We start from the raw sequence: 24,887 nt of genomic DNA, 5'->3' as shown, positions 1-24,887 counted from the left end.
GAGCACAAACAACACATGACCCTCTGCGTCACACACCAAACGGGAGGAACAAAGAGTCAGACGCGCGCTCTGATTGGCTCATCATTTTGACTGACAAGCTTTGACAGGAGTCTGAGCCAATCGCTGCAAGATATTAGTGCTTTGCGTCAATAGCGGTGACCAATCACATCGCGTCGAGTTGTGCTGGAGTTAAAAATAAGGCGGTGACTTTGTAGGGCTGATCTGGAGTCTGCTGAGAGGATTTACAGCAAATGTGTAGACGTAGAAAACTGATCTCAGAGCTGCAGACGAGCCAAAGAGCCACCTAGAGTCTTCCCCCTGTCGCTGAGAGCAAACACAGGTCCTGGGTCAAGTTACAGATATTTTTTAAACGCTATTATCAGTTGTATAAGACAGTATTAAATCCTTTACTTAAGCAAAAGTAATAATACCGAACTGTAAAACACTTTGTTACAAGTAAAGTCCTACATTGAAAATGCTGAGTAAGTAAAGTATGTAAGTGTGTATTAAAAATGTAGTTTAAGTATTGAAAGAGAAAGTGCTCAAGGCAAATAAGATGAAATAAAATAGTAATAATAAATAAAATTAAAAAGCAATTTTATCTTTTATTTATTTACTATTATTTTATTTTATATTTCTCTTTTATCTTATTCTATTTAATGTCTTTTGTTCTGTCTTGTGCTGCTGTGATTTTTTAATTTCCCCTCTGGGGGATCAATAAAGTATATCTTATCTTATATATTCTAAAATTAGAATATTACCCATGCATTAATATAGAATATAGAGTTCATCTTGAACAATTTGAGTGCAACAAATTATTATTTTAATTGTAGATTAAAATCTCCATTAATCAATTGTTCATTCGGTTTGTAAAAATTAAAAAAGAAAATGGGGAAAAATATGTCATAATTACCCAGAGCCCAAAGTGACACAATGTTTGTTTTGTCCAACAAACAGTACAAACCTCAACATGATTAAATACAAAATAAAATAATTAAAAAGGAAAAACTAATAATAATTAAATACATTTGTTTAAGTACTTAACGTGTAATTTTGAGGTACTAATACTTGAATATTTTGATTTTATGCTCCTTTATACTTGTGCTACATATAGGTCAGTGACAAATATTGCCACTATATTTATCTAGCTGTCATAGATGCAAATCAACCTGCTGATTAATATTTTACACACAAAACATAGTAGGAGCTACTCATAAGATATGATGATTGTTATTGGTGTTGCAACGCATAAATTCTGCTCACACATGAATGCATCAGTAACACACTATCATTCTGATAATAAAAATGAGCACAATTTAAATGTAATCAATACAGCATATTTAAGAAAATAATCCAGTGTGAGTCACAGCAAATGAAAAAATACACATTAAAAATGGAAAAAACAACAGAATTAGACAACAAATAAACATAGGTATTTAAAATATAAAGAAATCAACAGTAAATAAATCAAACTAAAGGTGAGGTCAAATCCAGTAAATGTTCTTACTTTACTTAGTATCATATTAAATGTATGAGTTTTCTAATGAAGAGTTTCTACATTGCTTAGAAAAAGGTTCTGAAATAGTGCTGAAGAAATAGTAGAATGTGTGTTACCCTGCAGGAAGTATTGCAATGTAATGCACTCCACATAGACCACATGTAGTCAGTTGTGGCCGGATTCATCTCTCACAATGCATCATCTAAGATCATATCAATGTTGTGCATGCAAAACCTTGTTCTGCAAAATGGTAAAACACCACTTTAAATATAGAGTACAAAATAAGAATTGAAAAACTTCTTAAAAATTGTAAGCGGGTCAGTATGTGTGCTTTGTTGCTCTTTGCCTTTTCTTCATGCACGATATCTTTGTAGTATTAAACCTATTGAACATATTTATCACCCCCCTTTCACTCTTTTCCCACCGTAAATTAAAGCTTAGTTAGCTTCTTTAGAGATCTTTTACCCATACACTGAGGATCCTGACAGCTCCCCAAACGCTGGACCTCTTGCCTGCAGCGCCTGAGGTTTACTAAAACACATTGCTGCTCCGGTCATGTGAGAATCGACTGGTGAGTTTGGGCACCGGCCAGCCACAGTGTCAGCAAGGGTCAAGCCAGCCAGGGTGACCTCACACGGCCTGCATCCTCTACGCCTAAAGCTAAAACCAAACCCCGCTCTGGCACAGACAATGAATTCAGATCAAATCCAGGTTTGTTTACACCGTGCCATCTGCGGCATCCGCCTTCCACCACACTTGGAAAGAAGTTTTTCAACCGCAGGATGCTTATTAAGAGGGCATGCATGTGAGACAGCCGAGCCTCAAGGCCCAGCTGTGTTTTCCATGGGAACCTAGATAGAGCGGTCGAGGAGGACTCCCCCCTCTGCCCAGGGGAGGTATCTGTTCTTCCACGCCTTGGAGAATGCCACGCTCGGCTTTCCCAGCCTCTACTACACTTTGCATGCGACAATCTGCTGGACGCTTTTATCCCAAACACCTTTTGGTATCATGAGTGGGATCATGTGTAGTGCAGCTGGCCCCAGTGGGAATCATACCATTCACCCGGCCAGAGCTGGTGCCATGTTTTACCAATGGAGGTATGCAGCACCACCTGTTTGTGTCCAACTTCGAATCTCCTATAAAGGAGAAATTATTGCAGATTTATCTCTGCCCTCATCAGTCATACTTTGTATTCACCCCTTGCTGTATATAATTGGAACTTCTTTTTACAGTTGTACAAAGTTAAAGGAACACTCTATCCTTTTGGGAAATATGTTTTCTTGCAGGAGTTACACGACAAACTACATTTCAGTATCACTGACACAACAGTCTCACCAACAAAGTCCATTTAGTAGCTGCTCAGGAGCTTTCAATCATATGATCATGAGGTCGTTTACTGTTTCCGAGATCAATTTCTACCTCAGTTTCAATTGAATATTTGGGCTTTCACTTCAGAGATTGCCCAAGATATGTTAGCCTAGCTTGGCTTAGCAGTTAGCCAATCTGCCATAACTCTGAACAAGCTAGTTTAGCTTTAGCCTAACTCCAGACCTTTTGCATCCACTTCTCCAAATTGGTCGACTATTGAGATAAGGCTAGTGTTGCGCCGATTGATACCAATATTCTGCACAGTTTTCCAAAATATTTGCACATTTTAATTTTAAATATCTGCCAAATTTAGCTTGAAACAGCCTGACTGAATGAACACTGCCTATTGAGTGCAGGAAGGAGTCCTAAAATGCGAAAATGAGTTAGCATTTTAGCAACTGCGCTATCCCCATCTTGAAGTCAATGGGTTTTCGGTTAGATGTGTTAAGGTCTGTGGTCAGTAAATATCCCACTTGTGTATTCAGAAGTTTTTCTGTGTCTTAAAAAAGGTGGTTGCTAACAAGTGGCTAAATGATACTACTGAACGCCAGCACGCTGAGCGTGGCTTTTCACCCTTGCTGTGGTGGTGACATTGAAGTCATACGTGGTGTAGTTTGTTCAAAGCCGAACTTTTTACTTTTGTGGATTGTATTCACTCTTCAAAAATCCTAAAAGTGGTGTTCATCTATGAAGATTATTTCACTGAACCAAACAAATGTGTCAAACTTTTATCTTATTTTCTGCAATAATGCAAAATCCAATGGAAAAATCCCATTGGCTTTTTGTCAAGGGAACCAGGGCGACCTTAACCTCTATGTCGGCCCACAAAAACATCCTTGCCGCACTGTATTTGAGGGGCAACTTAGGTGAAGAATCATATAATTTACCCTCTTGTATAAGCCTGTTTTCCTCTCTCACTCTTTCGCCTCTTTAACCTCTTGTTACGGAAAAACTGGACCGCATTGTGACAGCCGGAATACCAGCCCTCCAATCTCTCCCATAATGACGGCGAGCTACCAGTCGAGCCGACGGGCAACCCAACTCTTCCCAGGGGAAATGTCAGCTGCTTTTCAAAGGAAGCCCGGTTCTGCTAACCTCCGTCTGGCGTGAGACCAGTCAAACCACACACGGAAGCCCCTGCGTCCTTTCATCTGCTAACTCTGCCGCTGTGAGAACAGCTGAACTCGTGTAGCCTTCAACCTTTTACCCTGTTTCTGCCTCACTTTTAATATTAAGGGAGGAACATTTCGAATTGTGCTCTGAAATTCTCCAGAATCCCAAATATTGTTTTCTCAACCATCAGAGAAACACACCCTCGCTTAAGGTTAAAATATAATAGGTTTTTTTTTATTGGTGCAGTGACCGCATCATGCAGTGCTGCTGAGTAATCTTCCAAATAGGTGTGGTGAAGTCAAGCATCAGACCTCTGAGTAAAACAAACTGCTTTATAATATATTCTTGAGAACTGAGACACTGATTGCAGCTGTAGCTACAAAGGAGTGTCGTTTGCACGTGAGCAGTAGTGGGAGAAACTCTCAGATATTTGGCTTGAGTAAAAGCAGCAACATCACAGTGTAGAAACAATGTGTTGCAAGTAAAAGTCCTGCATTCAAAACTTTAAATTAAAGTACAAAAGCATTTTAAAAAAGGCATAAAGATATACTTAAAGTACCAAAGTAAAAGCGCTGATTATGCAAAATGTCTCATTTCAGAATCATATATATCATACTGTTGGATTAAAAGTGGAGCATATTTGGATAACTTTTCAAACTGCTGGATAGTTACCTACAATAACATATGATTTATTAGTTGATTTATATGTTAAATTAATAATCTAAATCTGCAAAGTCACTTGAAGTATGGAAATGTTCAAGTAAAGTACCTCAATATTTAAGTAAATGTACTTTCTACTGCTGACTAGGGGGACCAAAGACATGCATGTATATGTGTGTGTGTGTTTGCATGTGTAAGTGTGTGTGTGAGTCCCAGTGTCAGGCAAAGTGGCAACCGGCTTGAGGGCTTAATGATGCAAATTTTGGCTGTTGCATCAAGTCATTTATTTTGTCGTTTTGGACAACGGTTGACGTCATTCGTCTGGGTCTGTAGACACACAGGAGGGAGTAATATGGATCCATTCATTCATGGACAAACAGCCTGTGTGTACACTTCAAATGAACTGTAGTTTAGTGTAATGAGATGGGAGAAGGCATGTTTTTCTTTATAGAACAAAGAGATGACAATGTGAGCCGCTTTCTCTGCTGTAAATTAAGCTTACAGTTGCAGCTCTGGTAGTTGCCAGCTACAATCATCCAGGTGGTTGCTTTTAAATATACCCTGGGTTTTAACAGAAAACTGCATTCTCCTACTCTGCACCTTGGAAACTGAACAATCTTCAGAAACATCTAAAATTAGAAACACTTAAATCCATTGATGAATTTAAGGGCATCATGTTGAATAGTTGTTGTTTTATTGTTGATTTTTGTACTACAGATTGTATTTGTTGCATTTTGATTGGCTGCTATTGGCCAGGTCTCTCTTGTAATAGAGATTTTCAGTCTCAATGGGAGCAATTCAGTATTTCTTAGTCTTATTTAAGACAAACCAAAATGTAAAAACTCAACCTGTTATTTAAATTTAATTCCAAGCACGACTACATTCTCTTTTCTCTAACTTGGAAGCTGGTGACATCACTTCTTAGTGTTTCATGGCTTTAAATCTCTTGGCTTAATGTGTGTCAACTAAAGCACAGTATCAGCTGACATGAAATTACAGCTGGCCAACATCGAGGTCCTGTCTCGACGAGTGTCCTTGTTTAAAAAAATCAAGTTTTCAAGAACTGTTTTTTTGTCAGTTTGGGTTGAAATGATGCAAAACACAAAAAAATCTGGGGCCTCAAAGTACCTGACGTAGAAAACTATAAATGCTTGTTTTTTTTGTTATTAGTAACTGATATTATACAGAGATTCAAGCAGGGTTGAACCTAGCATTGATCAGGTCATGTCCTTCGTAATATTACAAAAAAAGTATGGTTTATGATATAAAGAGATAAATGTGGAGTTTCTAAGGGTCATTCTACTATTTTTTATGAATATCTTTTACTTTACTAAAATAATTTTAGGCAGCTAATAAAGGCTCAGGAGCAACTTTTTTGCAGGCAGGTTCCTCTTTAAAACACTTAATAGAGGTAAGGCTTGCCGAATTAAAAAAACAGAACAAAAACTGACTGAAAGTGACATTAATTTACATAAACTTTTAAAATTTTTAACACCTATTTTGCTGCTTGTGTTGTTTATTCAGTTGATTCCACCCTTACATCTTTCTGATCAACTTATTACTGAACTTGATGATTCCTCACATCTTGCCCTGCTCCTCCTCCCATTCCTTGTCCTGACCTGCAGTTACATCACACAGCTCCCTCTGCTGGCCGGTGTTGCACACTACAGTCAACCCTCTGCTCCTATTGTACTTGCAACAAAGGAGCAGAGCCAACAAAGCTGAAACACACACACAGGAAACACAAAGGAAAGCATGCTTCCCTTTGTTACAGACTCAGTCTGTTATTTCAGAACAAGCACAGTTGCGACACCGCCGCTGCTGCCGCTGTTGACAATGCAATTTCAACAGACACAGTTTATTTATTCCACTGAGAACAAACTGTTCAAATCTGCATGTCCAAGATAATTCAACCCTGCATGTTTTGGGGATCTTGTTTTGGGGAGTCTTGTCTGCACTGTTTTTGGCTCTGGGAATCTTTATTATTGAATATTTTGCGGCTTTTCCAGCATCCTGTACTTGTTCTCTTGGGTTGTTTAAAAAATGTCTTGTGATTCTTTAGCTTTGGTTTTAGCCTGAGAGTTTTAATGTCTTTTTTTTACCCGTGATATTTGTCCTGACCAGTTGCTGTCTCCATGAAACCACACTGTGGTCTCCTACTGGTTTCTAATTTTGGTACTTTGGGGTATTTCTGTCCTTTGTCTCACACTCCCATGTTTGTGCTTCTGCAGGGTCATTAAATAGGAGGCCTGAAGTTTCTTGAGGTGAGACTGTGATGGCTCCATCCCTTGACCAGTAGGATAAATGTGTGTGGGAATAGTGTTTTCAAGGTATGAACGTATAAAACTGTGAAAGACTGTGCTTCCTCCTTGGTGGTGTTTATTCAGAGTTGAATCAGCGTCACACACCATGGTTGAATCACTGCTGAATTATGTTTTAATTTTGAAAAATGGATCAATGTTGATTTCCCAGTGTTGTGAAATTTCAATGTTGATTTATGAGAATTCTTCTTAACCTTTTTACAACCATCAGAATTGAAATGTCTCAGTGTTGTTTTAATGCTGAAACAACAACTGACATCATTTCAAATTCCAGTTCAATGTTGCAGGTCGGTTGTGTGCCAGCTGAGCTGTCTTTGTGTGAAGCTAATTGCACTTAAATGCACAAAATGTTGACCTTTTCTTTTAAATATGGCACGTTGCTTAATAACCTATTATAAAATATATAGTATAAACTATCCAATTAACTTTTTTCCCTCATATTTAGAGTTCATGCAGAGAAAATTTATTTGCGTCATTATGTTTCTGTTCTAACATGAGCTCTTGAACAAGAGCTTGACTTTTAGTGTATTTATAGTGAAACATGCTGCTATGCGTCTGACGGGACAGCATCAGGTCACACTTACACCAGTAATCCAAATCTAATCTGCCATTCCTCAATATTCTGTAATCTTTCCGATCCATATTCCTCCTTATTCTATATATCACTATATCATAATCTATACTAATCTCTTGCTGCCCCCAAACAAACTGCCATTAACGCCTGGATAACAGCATAAATCCTCTGATAATCTCAGCTCTATAACTCTGACTCACGACAGCTTGATGGGAGCTCGTTGCTGTCTGTCTACGGGGCAACATGTCAAACACACATGTATGTGAAGTTAGGAGAGAAATGTAGGCAGGCAGGCAGAGTTGGAAGCTTTGCAGCACAACCAGTAGTTTGCAGGTTTGATTTTCATCCAGAAGCTAATTTTCAAGCAGGACTGAAGCTAACATTTAGCAGGTCATGTCCTCGTTAATATTACTGGAAATATGGTGTGTTTAATGACATAAAAAGGAATTTGCATATTACAGTTACACACACTGCTAATGCGTGTTTCTAAGGCTCATTTTACTACATTTTTAGACTAAATATGTTTAAAATTTTATTGATTTTAGGCCGTTATTAGAGGCGCAGGAAACAATTTTTGAGCCCTCTGGCAGATTCATGTTGCCATGTTTGCTCCTCTGTAAAATACTAAGGCTCATTCCTCTATTTTACAGACTAAATATCTTTTAAAAATGACAGTTTTTAGGCAATTAACCACATAAATGAAGAGTGGAGAAAGCTTTTAAAGTTTTCTTTTTTTTACGCGGATGTAACAGGAAAAAAATGTACTTACATAAAATACAATAAAACAAAAATACACTAGATATACACACAGTATTTTTTGCTTTCTTGTGACTTGTCAAGCATTTCCTTCCTTCCTTAAGAAAAACTTTAAATTGACTATTTTAAACACTTGATGTCTCGTAATCCTCCTTGGGAAAAAGGTTTTTTTGAAATAAACCGAAAAAGAAGAAGTGTTATTGTGAGCAGTAAATGTAACCAAGACACAAAACAGCACCACCTGCAGACACTCAAATGCATCAAGAGAACCCCCCTCACAGCCCCGCCTACATTGTTTGACTGACAGGTGATTTTCTGGGACGTGCAGTGGAGAAATCACCATTACACAATTTTTATTTAAAAATTTAAAGGGCTTTAAAAAGCATCAATAGGCTTATGGCTGGGGTTGTAGCATTCTACTGTGTGTGTGTGTGTATGTGTGTGTGTTGCCTGTAATGCATCCAGGGGCGTCGGGGCTCCTAAAAGGGGTCATGAGCTGATGAATGGGATAAATCAAACAAAATAAAATATGGTCATTTTTTTCCTGACTTTTCTCTTTACTTGCATTTTCAAATTATTAAATCGACTGTGTGTCTCTGTGTGTGTTAAAGTCAGTATGAACATGTGTGTATATTGTCTTTATAACGTAACAAACTGAATAAATTACAGTAAAAAAAAAGGATTAAAGCTTTTAAAGCTTTTTTTTATACAAGTCACAGAAAATATAATGAAACAGTTAAATATATGAAGTAAATTAATCAGTGAGTGTGGTAAGCTGCCTGTCAGTTTATAGACACACACACACACACACACACACACACACACACACACGCACACTGAGGATCAGAAGAGATAATCCTGTAGAGCCTCCAGGATGCCATCTGTAGTTTAAGCAAAGTTTATTTCCTGCTGCATCACCAGGGGGCGCTGTGGGCTTGTTTAAAAATCAATGTCATTGACTAACAGGACAACTTTAATGTCAAACACACACACACACACACACACACACACACACACACACACACACACACACACACACATCTTTACACTGAATTCGAGCACCAGAGATTTAGTTTTTTATTTGTCAGGCAGGTTTGGTTACAAAAACAAAATGAACTCATCACTTCTATTACAAGAAAATCCTAAAATATAATCCAGTAATTTCATACCTATTCATGATGGGTTTCAACTATAAGCAAAAAATTAAACTGTAACTGTAACTGCCTGATATGAAGTTGTATTTACATCGACACAGGTGTTGTAAACAAAATAAAACATTTCAACAGAGCTACAAGATGGAAAACTGTGGCGAAAAAGTCACATTGCACATGAAGATGTCAAGCCTTCCTGCAAAAATTCAAATTCATACACTATTTAAAGTCCATTAAAATTCTGGTGCCGGATTTATTTACAGTAAGATTCACTTCACTTCACTTTCCACACACCTTTAGTCCTCTACTAAAGGAATTTCAATATAGTTGGCCTTTGGACTGTTGGTCAGACAAATCAAGCCATCTGAATGTGTCACCGTGGAGTCCAGGAAGTTTTTTTGGGCCTTTTTCACTGTTTTCTAACACTTTATAGAAAAACAATTAAGAAAATAATGGGCAGAGAATCACAATTATCATTACCCGCAGCTCTACAATAATCTTAATGTCATTTACTGTCGCCTCTCTACTGTTTCATTATTTCTATTTCTGGGAGTATAAATGTGTTTTGCCAACTTTGACAACTTGGTAGCCGACCACAAACCCAAGATGCCACATTCCTTCACAAGCTGGGAGTTAAAATCTACTCTCCTGCTGCCTCCTCACCTCTCTATTCCCCATCCTTCCCTTCTTCATTTGCTCTCCTCACTTCAGCTACCTCCTCTCCTCTCCTCAGACAGAGAAAGAGGGAAGCGAAGGAGGAGGAAATGAAGGAGAGATTAGCTGCTGCTGACAGACAGTTTGTGTAGATCCCTGCTCTGCTGAGTCACCACTCCTCTGTCTCTATACATAGTTCCACATGGGACGTCATTGCCTCGACTCAAGCCGTTAATACACACAGACACACAGTGGTAATCTGAACTAACACTTTCACCTAACCGAAACCTTTGGCTGTGGATGATCACTAGCAGGGAATTCCATAAGGAAATATCAGGATGGTTTTCACTTCTGTGTGATGTGATAGCTCAGTCCTAACAGAAACTCCAGTCCAGGCAAAGTTGTAAACTACAGGTCGGTCAGTGGTGCGACAACATGACGTTGTCGTCCTCATCGGGCCCAGGGAGCTGAGTCACGACGCGAACATGAGAGATCTTCTTCACCGCCTTGTGAAACGCACGCTTCAGGTCCTTCGACTCGTTCACTGAAAAGCTGATGCGCGTGCTGAGAGGAGGAGAGAGGATGGGGGAGGGAGAGGACAGAGAGAAAAAACAATTAACGCAAGATGGGAAAGGAAAATTGCTCCCCTAAAACATAAAAACAAGGCAATGATTGCCTTAGCTGAATTGCTTCCTTGCCCAGAGTTAGATAAGAAAATCGATACTATTCATATCTGGGACTAAAGTACAGAGCTAGGTAGGTTTATCTATCAATTGCGGACAGAGCCAAGGTAGCTTTATCCTTCTGTTTCTGGTCTTCATGCTAAGCTAAGCTAAAAGCTTCCTGGCTCTAGGCACTGAATGCACAGATACATGAATGGTATCGAACCTCCAATATTGTGCCAGTGCTTGAATTTACCACCCTGATTAAAGTCTAAACTAACACCTGACCATTATTACTATAAAGGGCCACAGTGCCCCTGATAGACTTGGAGCTCCACCCAGTGGCGGAAAATCATTTGAAGCTGACATTACTATATTCAAGAGCCATTGGCGTGCTCATTTTTAAAGCTAGAGCGAATGTAGCGGTATCTTGTGAAACTAGACAACCTAAAGCATCCATTGATACCAACCTATGCTATAACCAACCAGGCTCCAACCAGGCTAACTCTTCTGAAAGGGGGCTAAATAATTCTCCAAAGTTAGGCTAAATTTTGGCGAGGGAACAACTTGGCATGGCCATTTTCAAAGGGGTCCCTTGAATTCTCACCTTGAGATATCTTAATGAAAATTGGTTCTATGGGTACCCACAAGTTTCCCCTAAACTTGAGAAGGTTTGTTTCCAGTGAATGGTTTGTTCCTTACAATCAATGTACCCCTTCAAATTGAAGCTGTACATTTGTCTTTATTAGGAAAAACACAACCAGTGTCAAGTATTCAGTGTCAACATCTGAATAGTAGTGAAAATGAACTAGCCTGCTGTCCATAAAGCTACCTGACAAGAAAGACAGTTGGTGTCAAGTCACATTTGAGAACAGATACAACAAGTCTGACATTAACTAACGGTAACATGGTGAACATGTGACATTTTAAAACTTGTAAAGTAGAAGAACTGAGTTTTGTCAGTGACCAGCTCATCAAAATGGTGATTCTCCCCCACCTGACGAAAAGAGCAAAATTTTTCTATCTCATGGACAAAATCCCCACATCCTTGGCTTCTAGCTGACTCTAGATGTTACTGTCTTCTATTTGCATTTACTTGTGTCTTGAATAGCAACGTGACCCACTCCAAAGAAATCTTTAATGCAAAACCTGCAGCAAGAAATGTCTGGTTGGCAAAACATGAAAAATTGACACTATCATAGGTTTTGCTGAAATTCGATGATTTCATTTTGAAATTCAATCAACAGTTTCTAGTTTCTTCTCCAAATAGAACTTCTAGGCATCCGATTTTAAAAATAAAAGCAAAATCTTGCACCAGAACCCATCGTTTGACCAGCTGCATCTCGCATTGACTTCGAACAGGTCAAGCTCAAGATGCAACTAAAACGCAAGCAAACTGCAGTGAGACCTTGAGACAGTTCGTGCTAACAAATGTTTGCCAAAGGAGGAGTCATGTTGCCAGTAATGTTATACATTTTTAAAGCAATGCATAACATTACCTCAGTTTTTCTTCTTTGCAAGCTGTTCCTGTTGCTGTCTTTCTGCTTTCCGTTTCTTGTACTGGGCTATCTCAGCCATCTGCAGCCCGTGGGCCATTTGCCTGTTGGGACGAAGTGAACAGCGTGAACACAGCATACACACATAGCCACAGTTATGCATCTAACCTGAAGGCGGGCTTAAGGGCCAGCTGTCAACACATGATCACTGATAGAAACATTTACATACTGATTTAGTCAAATTATTTGACTTTAAAGAGGATAGTTTAAAATTTTAGGAAATCAACTTGTCAACTTGTCTCGGTCAGAAAGTTGTACCTGAACACACCACAAAGACTATAGCTGACAGCTAACTAGCATGTAGTTCTGTGCCTGTGTGAGAGGAAATAACTCTCCATAGCAGTAGCCCATATTTATCATTCAAAAAGGGAAACTGGAGGACCAACAGGACGGATTCAAGACGCTACTTAGCCAGTTAGCCAGTTAGCACACTAACAATGATGTTGATGTTGGAAGAACAAAACATATCTACTATGATGTTGAAAGAACTAAACATATTAACCATGCGTTGGCGAACAGAAATGAGGACATAAGTTGATCCATCTAAATTAACGTGATGATTTGCTACTTTGTTAGCACGCAGGTCACGCATTAGCCATAACAGAAAACTGACTTTTTTAAGACTGGTTAGCATATCTGTGAGCCTGTCTTGTGTGGTCAGACTTTCCCAGTTTCATTAATGCTGGACAGCTGGTGACCGACAGTAGATATGAGCAAGTGGGAGTCCCAAAGCTATCACTACATTTAAATGTCCTTGTCTGAGGACCGAGGAGATCTCCTGGCACTGTTTTATAAAAAAAGCTCTATTTCTAAGTTTTTTTATGCACTCTGGCGCCTAATTTATATTAAAAGTACATTATTGTGAATCAGTTGATTTTCATTGAGAATTAGAAAATGGTTGGGGCACCACCTGGCACCCTATCGGGGACCTTAAGATGAGTATCACAGGTCTTCAAAAGCATACAATGCTGTTTTTTCATTCACCCTGACAACCTCATTGTAACAACAAGAAAGTAACTACACCCATTTCTTTTTTCGGCCAGGAAATAGGTCCACCTTTTAACCCCACGTAAAACCCTGCCTCAAATCTTCATTTTCTTTTTTTACTGTTTTAAGTACTCAGTCTTTGTTTCTATTTCTGTTTCAACCACCAAAAGAAGCTCTACTCTGGAGTCAGAAAATAAACCACCAGACAATAGATAAGCGATGTACTATTTTCTACCAACTTTTAAATGCAATACTAATGACTAAAATGACTACTTGTGACCTGTGCATGCTGGGTGAGAGTTAAAGCTTAGGTGTTAGGGGAGCGCAAAGTAAAAACAGGAGAATAAAGGAGAAAGTAGAGCTGTTCATACCCAGACTTGACCTCTGGAGGAACAGGAAGGGGTTTGTTAAATCCCTCTCTCCCTACAAGCCAGTAGGTCTCCTCCACTGTTTTCCCCTGAGAAAGAGACAGACTGCAGTGACGGACTGTGCTTCATACACATGCAGAAATCTCCACTGTCTGAATAGCAGTGTAGTACCTTGGCTTCTGTCTTGCCTCTCAACTCCACCTTGTAGCCGAGATTTAGCTCCCACAGGACCTTCACTGTACTCTGGTGGACATGGATCCTGTAGGCTGCAACAAAGCAGAAAAGAGAATGGATGTTACAATTTGCAGGTGGTTGTTAATTATTATTAAAATGTACAAGAAAACATGCTTTCAGGTGGTTTCTGAGTAGGGTTGTGACAAAGACATAGAAGAAACTGGAAATTTTGAAATCTTTACTTGAAAAATAAGTGACCCAATGAATTGATTATATTATATGCCATTTGTTACGTTCTTTTTACAGTATTTAATACACAGATCAGCCAAAAACAGCCATTCATGTCTGATTATTTTATTCATATACACTTATTTTTTTTCATAGGTGTGTGACTTACGCAACCCGCTGGACTCCATTCGAGAGGCGGTGGTCACTGTGTCTCCGAACAGACAGTAGCGAGGCATAGTGAGACCTACAACACCTGCTACACATGGACCTATAACAGGCAAACACACATACACACACATAGAGCTATTACTTGTTCAGTTGGCTAAGTTATAGTTAGGGTCTGGATTTTTAAAAGGGGACCTGTTATACTCATTTTCAGGTTCATATTGGGATGTCAGTTTTGGTTATCTTTGCTTTCGAGAAACCAACATCCATTAACTGGTTACTAAGTGGTTAATTTTTAGGAAAAAAAAGAGGCCTTTCCTTTTAGTCTGGCCCATCTCTGACTCAGTGAGTTTTAGCACCGCATTTCAAAGTGCTATCCGTTTTGAGGTGGTGAAATTTTATTGTTTTGTGATGTAAAATTTTTGCCTTTTATTTTATTTTCTGTTTTGCTGACAGACAGACAGCTAGCTCTGTTAACCAGTGGAGACATGCCCACTAACTAGACTATGGTCTGTACTGGTTTCTTGGCCACTCTGCACTGTGCACCACCGAGGTTGGGAGGAAGCTAACATTAGCTAGCCAGCACCACTGCTCGTTTGTCCCAACCCAACAGCGTTGCTGCAGAAACATTGTGCCAACCTCTGGTCTCTCCCCAGCTCACCCAGGTGAGTAAGCATCTTTATTTTGAACGGCAAAACTCTTTTAGCACTCTTTACAATGTTAGCACCATTAGCTGTGTTGACACTGCCAATGCTGGTAACATTGTCAACAATGGGTATTACAGCTCAAAATTGAGCCACTTACTTAGTGGGGCAAGCTGGTGGGAGACTGGAGGTTGGGTGCAATGTTTCCATAGAAACGCTGTTGGGTTTGGATGGCATTACTAGTGGTAATAGCCAAATAACTGGCTAACTGGCTGGCTTCTACCAGAACCAGTGGTGCACAGTGCCGTAAACTGAAGAGTAGCAAAATTAACCTATCCAACATGTAACTGATCAAAAATATTCTCTGTGGTTAATCAAAAACAACTACATATTAGTGTGGCTGAATAACCTGATAGAAATAAGATGAATAACACTAAAACAACCCAGGTTTTGGCTATGATTAGAGACCCAGTGGTTTTTAAACCAATGAGTAGAGGGTAAAGTTTATTCTGCACTGGTTTTCTGCTATATTTACCCAGTACAGGGCACCACGATTGATAAAAAGTGACCAAGTATTTTTTTTTATTAACTATTTTTCCTCCTTCCTGCCTCACCTGTGTGTAGTCCTATACGTATCCTGACAGGAACGTCAGGCATGTGTCTCATTTTAAAGGTTCCCACGGCACTCAGGATATCGAGGGCCATGTTGGCTATCTCTGCAGCATGGCGGTTGCCATTAGGAACGGGAACACCTGACGCCACCATGTAAGCATCACCTATAGTCTCCACCTAAGTAAGAATATAATAGAGTGAGCAACAATGTGATCTAATCAGGTTTAATGCCTCAATATTAATGTAATAAAGATTAAAACACAGCACCTTGTAGACATCATGGTTTCCTATGATGGCGTCAAAGACCGTGTAGAGGTCATTGAGCAGGTCGACCACCTCGATAGGTTCACTGTTGGCTGAGATGGTGGTGAAGCCGACGATGTCACTGAAGTAAAGCGACACGTTGTCAAAGTACTCCGGTTCAAAGGTACCGCCCACCTTCAAGGCCTCGGCCACAGACCTGCAGGGGAGGAGAAAATACCAATTTGAAGTGAATAAGGTCGTGGAGAAATGATTCACACTGTTATTTAGCTTTTGTGAAAAACAAAACATGGTGAAGCAGCATTAAGTATACCATGCATTTTATTGAATTAATTTATTCACATTCCCTGTGCATACACTATAGTTATTCTGCTCTCTACATTTAGCGTCTTATCTTTCTAGCTCTTATTCTTTTGATAGTTTGCCTTTTTATGTCATACGTAAAGCATGTGTGCAAATTTCCCTCAGTGTAGTCGTGTGTTTATGTATGTACATACAACTGTCTTGTGTTTAGGTGTGTTTGTCCATGTTAACTCACGGAGGAAGCATTTGTGTCAGCAGCTTCTCCGTCTTCTGTTTCTCGATCTCCAGCTCCTCCGTTCGCTCCCTGATCAGCTCCTCCAGGTTAGACGAGTACTGCTCCAACATCCTCAGCATGGAGTCTATGATGTTGGTCTTCTTCCCCTTGTTGATGTTCTTAAACTGAGAAGCACCAGTATTTAAAGCTTCCCCCAAACTCACTTCTGTGTCTATTTAAAGACAGATACTTTTTTCAAATTAAAACCAAATGTAGTGACGACCTTACAAAACTTAATAGCTACCTGGTCGAAGATCTCATCAAAGCTGGGTCTTTTGTCTGGCTGTTCGTTCCAGCAGTGCTTCATCAGGTGGATGCACTCTAAAGGAGCGTAGTCTGGACTGACCACGGGACGACACAGAGGAGGAGGCTTACGCAACTTCTCTATTATTTCTAAAACACAGAGAAACATCTGTTGTTAGGTGTGTGGTCACTGTTTGTTAGCCATGCTAGTAGTTTTATGTAAGGATGGCAATATAGTAGGTCAGTCAGTGAAACACTCTCCAGATCAAAATATCCAGACAGCTATTACATGCGGTGATAGCTGTTCAATGCAGGTGTTCATGGTGCCGAGAGCGAGATGACTCTCGGCACCATTTGTGAATGTGGTGATCCGCTGACTGTTCATCTATCACCTCAAACCAGTTAAAATTTTAGTCGCTGAAGACACATTAACAAGACTGGAGAGAGTCTACATCCATGCTAGAAGCCATGTTAGACATTGAGCTAAATGCTAACATGAGCGTGCTAATATCCGCCCAATGACAATGCTAACATACTGATGTTTAGCAGCTAATATTCAGCATCTTAAGTCAGGGAGCTAGCATGTTTTCCTAATTGCATCTAACACAATACAGCTGAAGCTGCTGAGTAGTTTACTAGGATATGGATATGTTCAGTACTTGAGTAGATGTCCTCAGTTATCAAATGTAACAGCAGTTGTAAATTTAACAAAAGCAATATTCGGGGTTTTATACTGATCAGAAAAATGTGCTTTTTAGGTTTGTTTGTGTGTTTGTGAGGTTGTTATCTTGCCTATGGCGGACTGGTCCAGCATACAGAATGGAGGCCCTCTGACCACCACCTCCTGCATGATGATGGCGAAGCTGTACACGTCTCCGGCCAGACTCCCGTAAAGCTCCGGCCTCCCGCTCCTCAGGATCTCTGGAGCCGTCCACAGTAACTCTGGAGCACAGAGAGCTGGGTTAGCTTTCTACTGTGGTGACAACATACAAATGGTTCAAGAAATGTGATCTTGTCTCCTCTCACCATCTGCAGGTTGTTCCATGTAGGGTAACCTCTGAGCCTCCAGAACGTCGCTGTAGCCATAGTCTGTGATCTTCAAGACGAAACGCCCGTCCACCACACAGTTACGGGACTTGAGACGATTGTGGCTCACTCCGCGGTGATGGAGGTACTTCATACCCTGAGACAGAAAACAAGCCAGATTGTTTTATAGCAGTGGTGGAAGGTAAGCACAAATATAAGATACTTGTTCTTAAGTTAAGTCTTTTCTTTTTATCATCCTTTTTATCAGCGCGCTTCCACAACATAAGGAGGATTTAACACGTCACCTTTTTTGTTTGAATAAACGTTTTGCTATGCTTTGTCACAGTTGAACGCAGCCTTGATGTAAACTTTTGTCCGGACAGATGTAAGTCCAGATGCATGATGAATGCACCCTCTGTGTCCTCAGTCAACACCTTCTCACTTCGACTTCATCACATATCGACATTTGGACATGGACTTTCCACATCTAGATATGAAGTGCAAGGTACCCTGGGAGGCTTTGTGCATTCTAGGATGCCCAGTTGGTGTTTGTTGGACCCATCCATCACCCCTCCTCCTTGCACTTTCGCCACCTTATTTTCATTCTTGTTCTGCCTCGTTTCCCCCCTGATGCCGCCAGGCGCTGTTAAACTATAACAGCACCCAGCTTCATATCATGCTGACGTGAAAGGATGGCTTTTTTTGCAAGTCATTGCCCAAGTGCCGGATTTCGATGACTTTGGACTGAGTCCAGGTTCCCTCAATGTGTCTTGAGATCTGCTTGATATTTGAAGGTAATCTGGTCCGCATAGGGCCACATTCTTTCAACAATGTGTACACTAATGCGTCCTTGGCCACACTGAAGGACCGCCTGCTCAACTGACGTCCACTGCATGGGCAGGCAAACCAAATCATCTTGGGTGGTTGGGTGGTCACTCAAGATGCATGTGGAGACACGTTCTAATGCCAGGTGTGAACAGACAGACTAGAGCTGTCCACCAGTGACTGGATAACCGAAGACCTACGTTAATACCAGGTGTAAACAGGGCCTTAAACAAACCAATCTTGCCCTAAAAATACCACATGCCACGACCGCCCCCTCTTGTCTTATCTGCTCCTGCCCCGCCCTTCCTCCATACTGACCTTAATTAAATCCAGTAGCAGCGATGACTTGAACATCCAGTCAAGTTTGACCTCCTCGTTCAACAACAGGTCCTCCAAACTTCCTCTGGAGCAGAACTCAGTCACGATGGCGAACACGCCGCAGTCATGAAAGAAGCCCAGGAAAGGGTTCACATTCTCATGACGCATGTCCTTCATCTGCGGCCAAAAACCAAAGCACTTAATGATGCTGTTTTCTGTCATGAGCTGTGTTGTTCATGACTTGTTTCTTTACTTGTCACGTACCAGTTCAAACACTTGGCTGGTTTTGGGGTTGATGCTGCTGAACGACCCATCGGGAAGTCTCTTCAGCCATGCCCAGTCACCCTGGAGGAGAGAAACACCAGGTATCAGGTACTGTACATTACTGAACTGAACTGATGCCGCCACTTAAGTTTATCCTTAAATTGAAGGATTAAGCTTGACGAAATCTTCCCAAAGGTTTATAGTGGAGGTTTATGGTAGATACTAATTTTAGAAGATTGTTATGGTAGGCTAAAAACTTAGGTGGCACATTTTGCAACCCAAATTCTACATGTACTGTATGTCTATCATAAATCGACTGCAACTTTATCCATTAAAATCCTTTCTTTGTCAAATAGTCTTGGTTATTATGAAAGGGAGCTCATGCAATACATCCATATTTGAAGCTAATGAGAAACAAAGACGTGACTTTTTGGCTACTGGGTCGTCACAGTTTAGAAAGGACGTAAGGGGTGGTGTTGTTTAACTGTACATGTTAAATCATCTTAGACTGTCTCACCTCGAAAATGACGACGTTGGTGTTCTCGTGGGTGGCCGGGGATTGGGTGGAAACTGGCGACGTGATTTCTGACACGCTCCTCATGCCGCTTGTCCTGCTGTCATCCAGACTCAGCTTCTGTAGAGGAGTCAAAGTCAGGATGGAAGATCAGTTTTCTAGTTTTGAACTAGTGTTACAGGCAACCTCAGTATTTGTCATTTGCAGTAGCAGTATCACAGTGTGGAAATACTCGGCAATCAAAATTTTACTTAAGTATATGTACCAACAAAGTATAAATATAAAGTCCTGGTCATACAAAATGGCCGTTTTCACAGCATTATGTTCTGGCTGGTAAAGGTGGGGCTAAGTTTAACTACTTTATACACTGCTGTCTAGCTTGATGTATGATAATAAATCATATTTTCTTTGTTGATGATGTTTTTTATTCATAATCTGAATCTATAACTAAATTTATCAAATAAATGTAGTGGAACAACAAGTACGATATTTCCCTCTGAGATGTAGAAGTATAACAATTCACAGAAAATGGAAATACTCAAGAAAGTACCTCACAAGTAAGAATACTCAAGTAAATGTACTTAGTTTCTTTCCACCACTGTCACAGTAACACACGATCTTCACATTTAAGTGTGCAAGAAATGTTCATGTATTTAATTGAAATGAATAAATCAACATGTAAAACAACTTTCTCTTACATAGTTTTACTTTTATAATGAGTACAACCTTGTTGCTAAGCGACGGGTTGATAAATGTGACATCAGCCAGAGTCAGCAAGATCCTGTTCGGACCCTTAAGCAGTCGGATCTGATGGATGCGTCGCCTAGGCAACAAGAGACAGCAGGATAGACTGTTATGAATTCATCAGTAACTAACAGTTGTACGTAAAACAAAACCTGACTTTATTCTATACTGCAAACAACCACAAATGTTCTTAAAACGTTTTTCTACCTAGACATAATTAATTTTATTTTGTTGTAATTATTTTCTAGAGCTTTCAGACCAACATAACTTCCTGTTGACTTTGTACCTGATGCAGTAAATAAGTGCCACTGCAAAAACAGAGGCAAACATAGCGCCGAGGAACATGCTGATGGTGGAGAACAGATCCACACCTGAAACAAGAAAACATTTTCTGAGTTTTGATGGAAAACATTTAAAGGGAAGGCTTTTTTTGTTACTGTGGCTTTAAAGATATAGTTATTGCTCTTAGTTTTAAGGAAGGTGAACGTTATAAAATGAAATTCTTTACAAAACAACCCGAACAAGAACCACCCACATGATGGTCAAAATAAAGTAAATACAAAAAATGGAAGAAAAAAAAGATTAACACAAAATAATTAACTGATAAAAAAAGTCATAAATTAACAAACCTAAACATCCAGCATATGCACACATGGAAGTACACTGTATATATTTTTATGTGTATGGGTTCCTTACCCCCTGAGCAGATGACTCCAGGAGTAAACCAGCAGGAGGAGTCCTTCCTGGGTCTGTAGCCGCGAGGGAAGTGGATTTCTCGACCCAGGAAACGCACCATGCCAGTCTCTATATTGATGCTGTCATTAATCAATATGATAAAGTTATTAATGCAAAAATAGCATGTGAGATGGAACTCCATTCTCTGACTATAAGCAAACTTTAGAATATAATGCAACCCAAACCACAACCTGAAAAATGTTGGTATTTCTATCAAAAGTCTTTGCACTGAAACTGCAGAACTCTATTTATGCTTTTATACCTTTTCCCCACATTACTGTGTTTAAGTTAAGGTTATTGACATCATCATCAGCCTAGTCTGACTTTCCTTTACTTCACCTACCTCATTAAATATTTAATCTGTCTAACGTCAGTCCTCAAATACCTGTATGTTGGCTTCAGCTCCCAGGAGAGTCCGTCAGTGTCCAGTATGAGGTACTCCAGCAGAGCTGCTCCAGAGCCGTTGGTTTTGATGGGGTGGCTGAAGCCCTGCAACGTGAGTAAGATATGTAGCTGTAAAAGCTGTTTTTTATTATGTTCTATTGTCATTTCATCAGGCCAGGGAACTTAAAGTGTTGAGTCTGGATGGTAAAAATTGGAGTACAGTCAAAGGGCAAAGGGTGATTCTATATACTATATACGATACTATATAGTCTATATAGTCTAACAGTTAAAACCGAAATGTCTTTGTTCAGGCTATATACAGTTTCTTGTCAATCTTGCATTGAATTACTAATTGAATTGAATGAATAAATTGAATTATTTAATATATAATAAAATGCTAAAATACTTTTGGAATATTTCTTCAACACTGACACCTATGTTATGCAACATGTTATTTATGTATGTATTTTTATATACTACTATACTATTACTATACTGATATATTGATATTTGAAGAAAAGGTTTTCTCCTCCTCTACTTCAGTAAGGTTTGGAGCCCTTATCATGCAGTAATTAATGTTTTCCTCATAAATTGTATTTATACAAGTTACAAATACGTTCTATTTAAAATGTCCAGTCCTATATAACTTCCATTTGTTAATATACTGGTTTTAATATTCACAAAACTTCCTTGTACCTGTTTTAGACTCCAAAATGTGACAATAAACACTTTTCTACTGAATATAAATTCAATTTTACAGGTTCATTTACTGTATATTCCTGTATATCTTAGATACTGTGTCTTATTTATGATTGTCTTGGTACCTGGAGGTCCAGGTTTCGGGTATGTCTTGCCAGGTTTCCCCCAGACATCCACTCCCCAGCTTCCCGAACACGATAAACTGCGTGAGCCATGACGAGGACGGAGTTGTAGATGGTGCCAAAGAGTGGGGACACCTGCGGGACACACAGTCAGATTAAACTGCCTTGCTCAAGGGCATCTCAACAGTGCACATGAGCCCTCCTCTCCAATCTGTACAGCCCCCTGCATCACCTGGTGAGGCTTCAGCGTCTTGGCCACCTCCCCCCTCTCCATGGCTTTGCTGTAGGCTTCGTAGAAGGACATCTGGGGTGAGTTGATGGTGACGGTTAACACGGCGTCGTAGGCCCGCAGCAGTTTGCTGTTCCTCTTCAGAGCTGGGTAGGTGACATTGCGGTAGGGCAGGCTGTAGAGCAAGGTGTCATAGGGCACAAAGACCAGGGAGCCGTCGATCAGCTGCATGTCGTAGGCCGTCTCCAAGAGCTGCTTCTGGACTCCACCGCCGATCAGAGCCGAGTGCATACAGAGGATCACAACTAAGACGAGACGTGATACTAAGCTGCAGATTTAAAGCTTTTAACACTCAAGAACTAAGATGTCTGATCAAGAACTCACTTCTTATTTCCCTCATCTTGCGTAGCTTGTGCAGAGTTCGTCTGATGCCATGAGGCGTGTTCTCCATAAAACTGATCAGTCTGACGGGCAGACCGTGACTCCTCAAGGAGTCAGCCACCTGTACGGGTCAGAGGCAGATACTTTTCCCCTCCATTTCTTATTGGATTCATCAACATCTAGGCTGCTACAAAAAACCAATAGCTGTCATCAGAGAAAATATTCAAACCTTGGTGGCCGTCTCAACCCAGACGTCGTCTGAGGAAGAGATGATGCCAATGTGGGCCCACCTGAAGTAGTTTATGATGCTGAGCAGCACCCAGGTGGGCCTCGGCATGGAGCGTGCAAAGGTGGGGTGGCTCCGAACATCGTCTAGCTCATAGCCAACACAGCTCCAAGAAAACAATGCCTAGAGGAAAAGAGTAAAGGTAAAAATGGACATGTCGCATTTGATAAAGACAGAGCATTTCTAACGTGAGAAACACAACCTACTTTGTTCCAGCCTTTGCTCAGCATTGATGCAGCATCACAGTAGCCGGGGTTGGCTGGTCCAATGTATCCCGAGGCCTTTGTGTGGAAACCAATGAACGTCTCCAGGGCCCGTGATGTCTCACATGGCTCCTGAAAGAAGACAGTTCATCCATAAATCAATCAGTGTACCAATCAGTCACAATATTTTCAGACTGATGGAGCTGAGATCACCGTCACATCGCACCTGCAGCACAGAGTAGTCGAACGTTGTAGCGTAGGCCAGTGCCGGGTCCTTGTTGATGCGGTTGACGGCAAGTTGTGCTGCCACACTTGGGAGGGCCTTGGCAAAGAGAGGATCGCACCCCCACGGCCCCACCACCCCGACACGAAACCATGCTGCCTGTGCTGGGCAGGGCAGTAAACAGAAGGAGGCCAGGAGGACCAGGAGGAACCTCAGGAGGCCATGGAGGGATGGAGGAAGCAGAGGAGAGAGGTGGGATAAAACTGGGGAGGTGGGAACAGAAGACAGTTGGGATGCAGAGAAATCATTGACAGGAGAGATGTGAAGACAAGGAGGAGGAGGAATGGAGGATGAGTGGACGTCAGGAGCTCTGCTTGGTGTCTGCTTCCATGTTTGCGGTAAGAAGAAGATGAAGGCACGTCGCTGTGATAGCATCTCAAGGCTCAAGACCTCCAGGGCTCACAAGGACCTGGAGGATGACGGTCTGAAGGTGCTGCTTCCCTGGAACAACCATGGATTCGGAGAAAAGTAGAAGTGAGTTTATTTTGGATGTAGTTAGTGTAGTATAATTTGTTATAAATCTTGGACTGGTTGATGCTGAATCATATCAGGCTCTGGTTTGGAGGGAAATTTTGATGCCTGTGTGGGTTTGTCTTTCCTTGTTGCTGATAGAAAAGGAATGTGATGCTCAAGGACACTTTAGCAGAGTAGATTATGAGGGCATCCCTTGATACGCGATCTCTCTACTTATGACGCTTTCTGCACAAATTCAGCAATGTGCACATAATTTGTTGAGTCAGGAATAAAAATCAATTTGGAAAGAGTTTTGGTAGGCCATGAAGAAAAAGAGATAACTGCTTTTCTCAGACAGCATCCTGTCCTCTGTACTGTGATATATAGTTTCTCATGAAAGGACAAAGACAAACATGTTCCAGACATAAATTGGAGGATAAGATTGACAAATGTTTGATATGGCTTTAAAAGTCATTTCAATGGAAACCAAGGTCTTGCAAGAGCCGATTTAGTGTCTTTAGACTTGAGACATTGTACCTGGCTCAGTCAGGGTTATTATTACTCTCATACCTGTACTGTGTCGTAATCCTCATGTCTCTGAGAGAAGACAAATTCACGTTGGCTTTGTTGGTTTTTTGGTGAATCTGCATGTCATGTATATTGAAAATACTATCTAGATCTACAGCAACTTTTTAGGACGATTAAGGAGCTTGAATGAGTGTGGTTTTCTTAAATGAAAAATATGTGTAAATATACAGGGTGCACATGTTTAATTGTCTAAAGCAATATTTGTTTTCATGTTTGCTACTTCTGTCATGTCAGATACAGAAAACTACTAGTTAGATGCTA

The 24,887-nt window shown here is 40.5% G+C and overlaps 1 protein-coding gene across 1 annotated transcript; it reads right to left on the bottom strand.

Moving 5' to 3' along the window:
- Nucleotides 1-10,239: 10,239 nt before the first annotated feature.
- gc2 (guanylyl cyclase 2) lies at nucleotides 10,240-24,029 on the bottom strand. Its single transcript, XM_078164220.1, has 24 exons — nucleotides 23,529-24,029; nucleotides 23,306-23,434; nucleotides 23,043-23,222; nucleotides 22,817-22,934; nucleotides 22,436-22,737; nucleotides 22,207-22,338; nucleotides 21,384-21,487; nucleotides 20,960-21,078; nucleotides 20,550-20,634; nucleotides 20,246-20,342; nucleotides 19,523-19,636; nucleotides 19,006-19,086; nucleotides 18,742-18,918; nucleotides 17,599-17,755; nucleotides 17,365-17,514; nucleotides 16,574-16,722; nucleotides 16,291-16,454; nucleotides 15,759-15,951; nucleotides 15,494-15,668; nucleotides 14,240-14,338; nucleotides 13,840-13,934; nucleotides 13,672-13,757; nucleotides 12,319-12,357; nucleotides 10,240-10,647 (listed from the first exon to the last, which is right to left on the bottom strand). The coding sequence occupies exons 1-24, from the start codon at nucleotides 23,958-23,960 to the stop codon at nucleotides 10,515-10,517; spliced, it is 3,510 nt and encodes a 1,169-aa protein (XP_078020346.1). The 5' UTR covers nucleotides 23,961-24,029; the 3' UTR covers nucleotides 10,240-10,514.
- Between the last annotated feature and the right edge of the window lie 858 nt (nucleotides 24,030-24,887).

Source organism: Epinephelus lanceolatus, chromosome 22, assembly GCF_041903045.1.
Source record: "Epinephelus lanceolatus isolate andai-2023 chromosome 22, ASM4190304v1, whole genome shotgun sequence".
NCBI classification, from domain to species: domain Eukaryota; kingdom Metazoa; phylum Chordata; class Actinopteri; order Perciformes; family Serranidae; genus Epinephelus; species Epinephelus lanceolatus.
The sequence above is the reverse complement of the archived record's forward strand: the minus strand, read 5'-3'. Positions and strand labels throughout refer to the sequence as shown.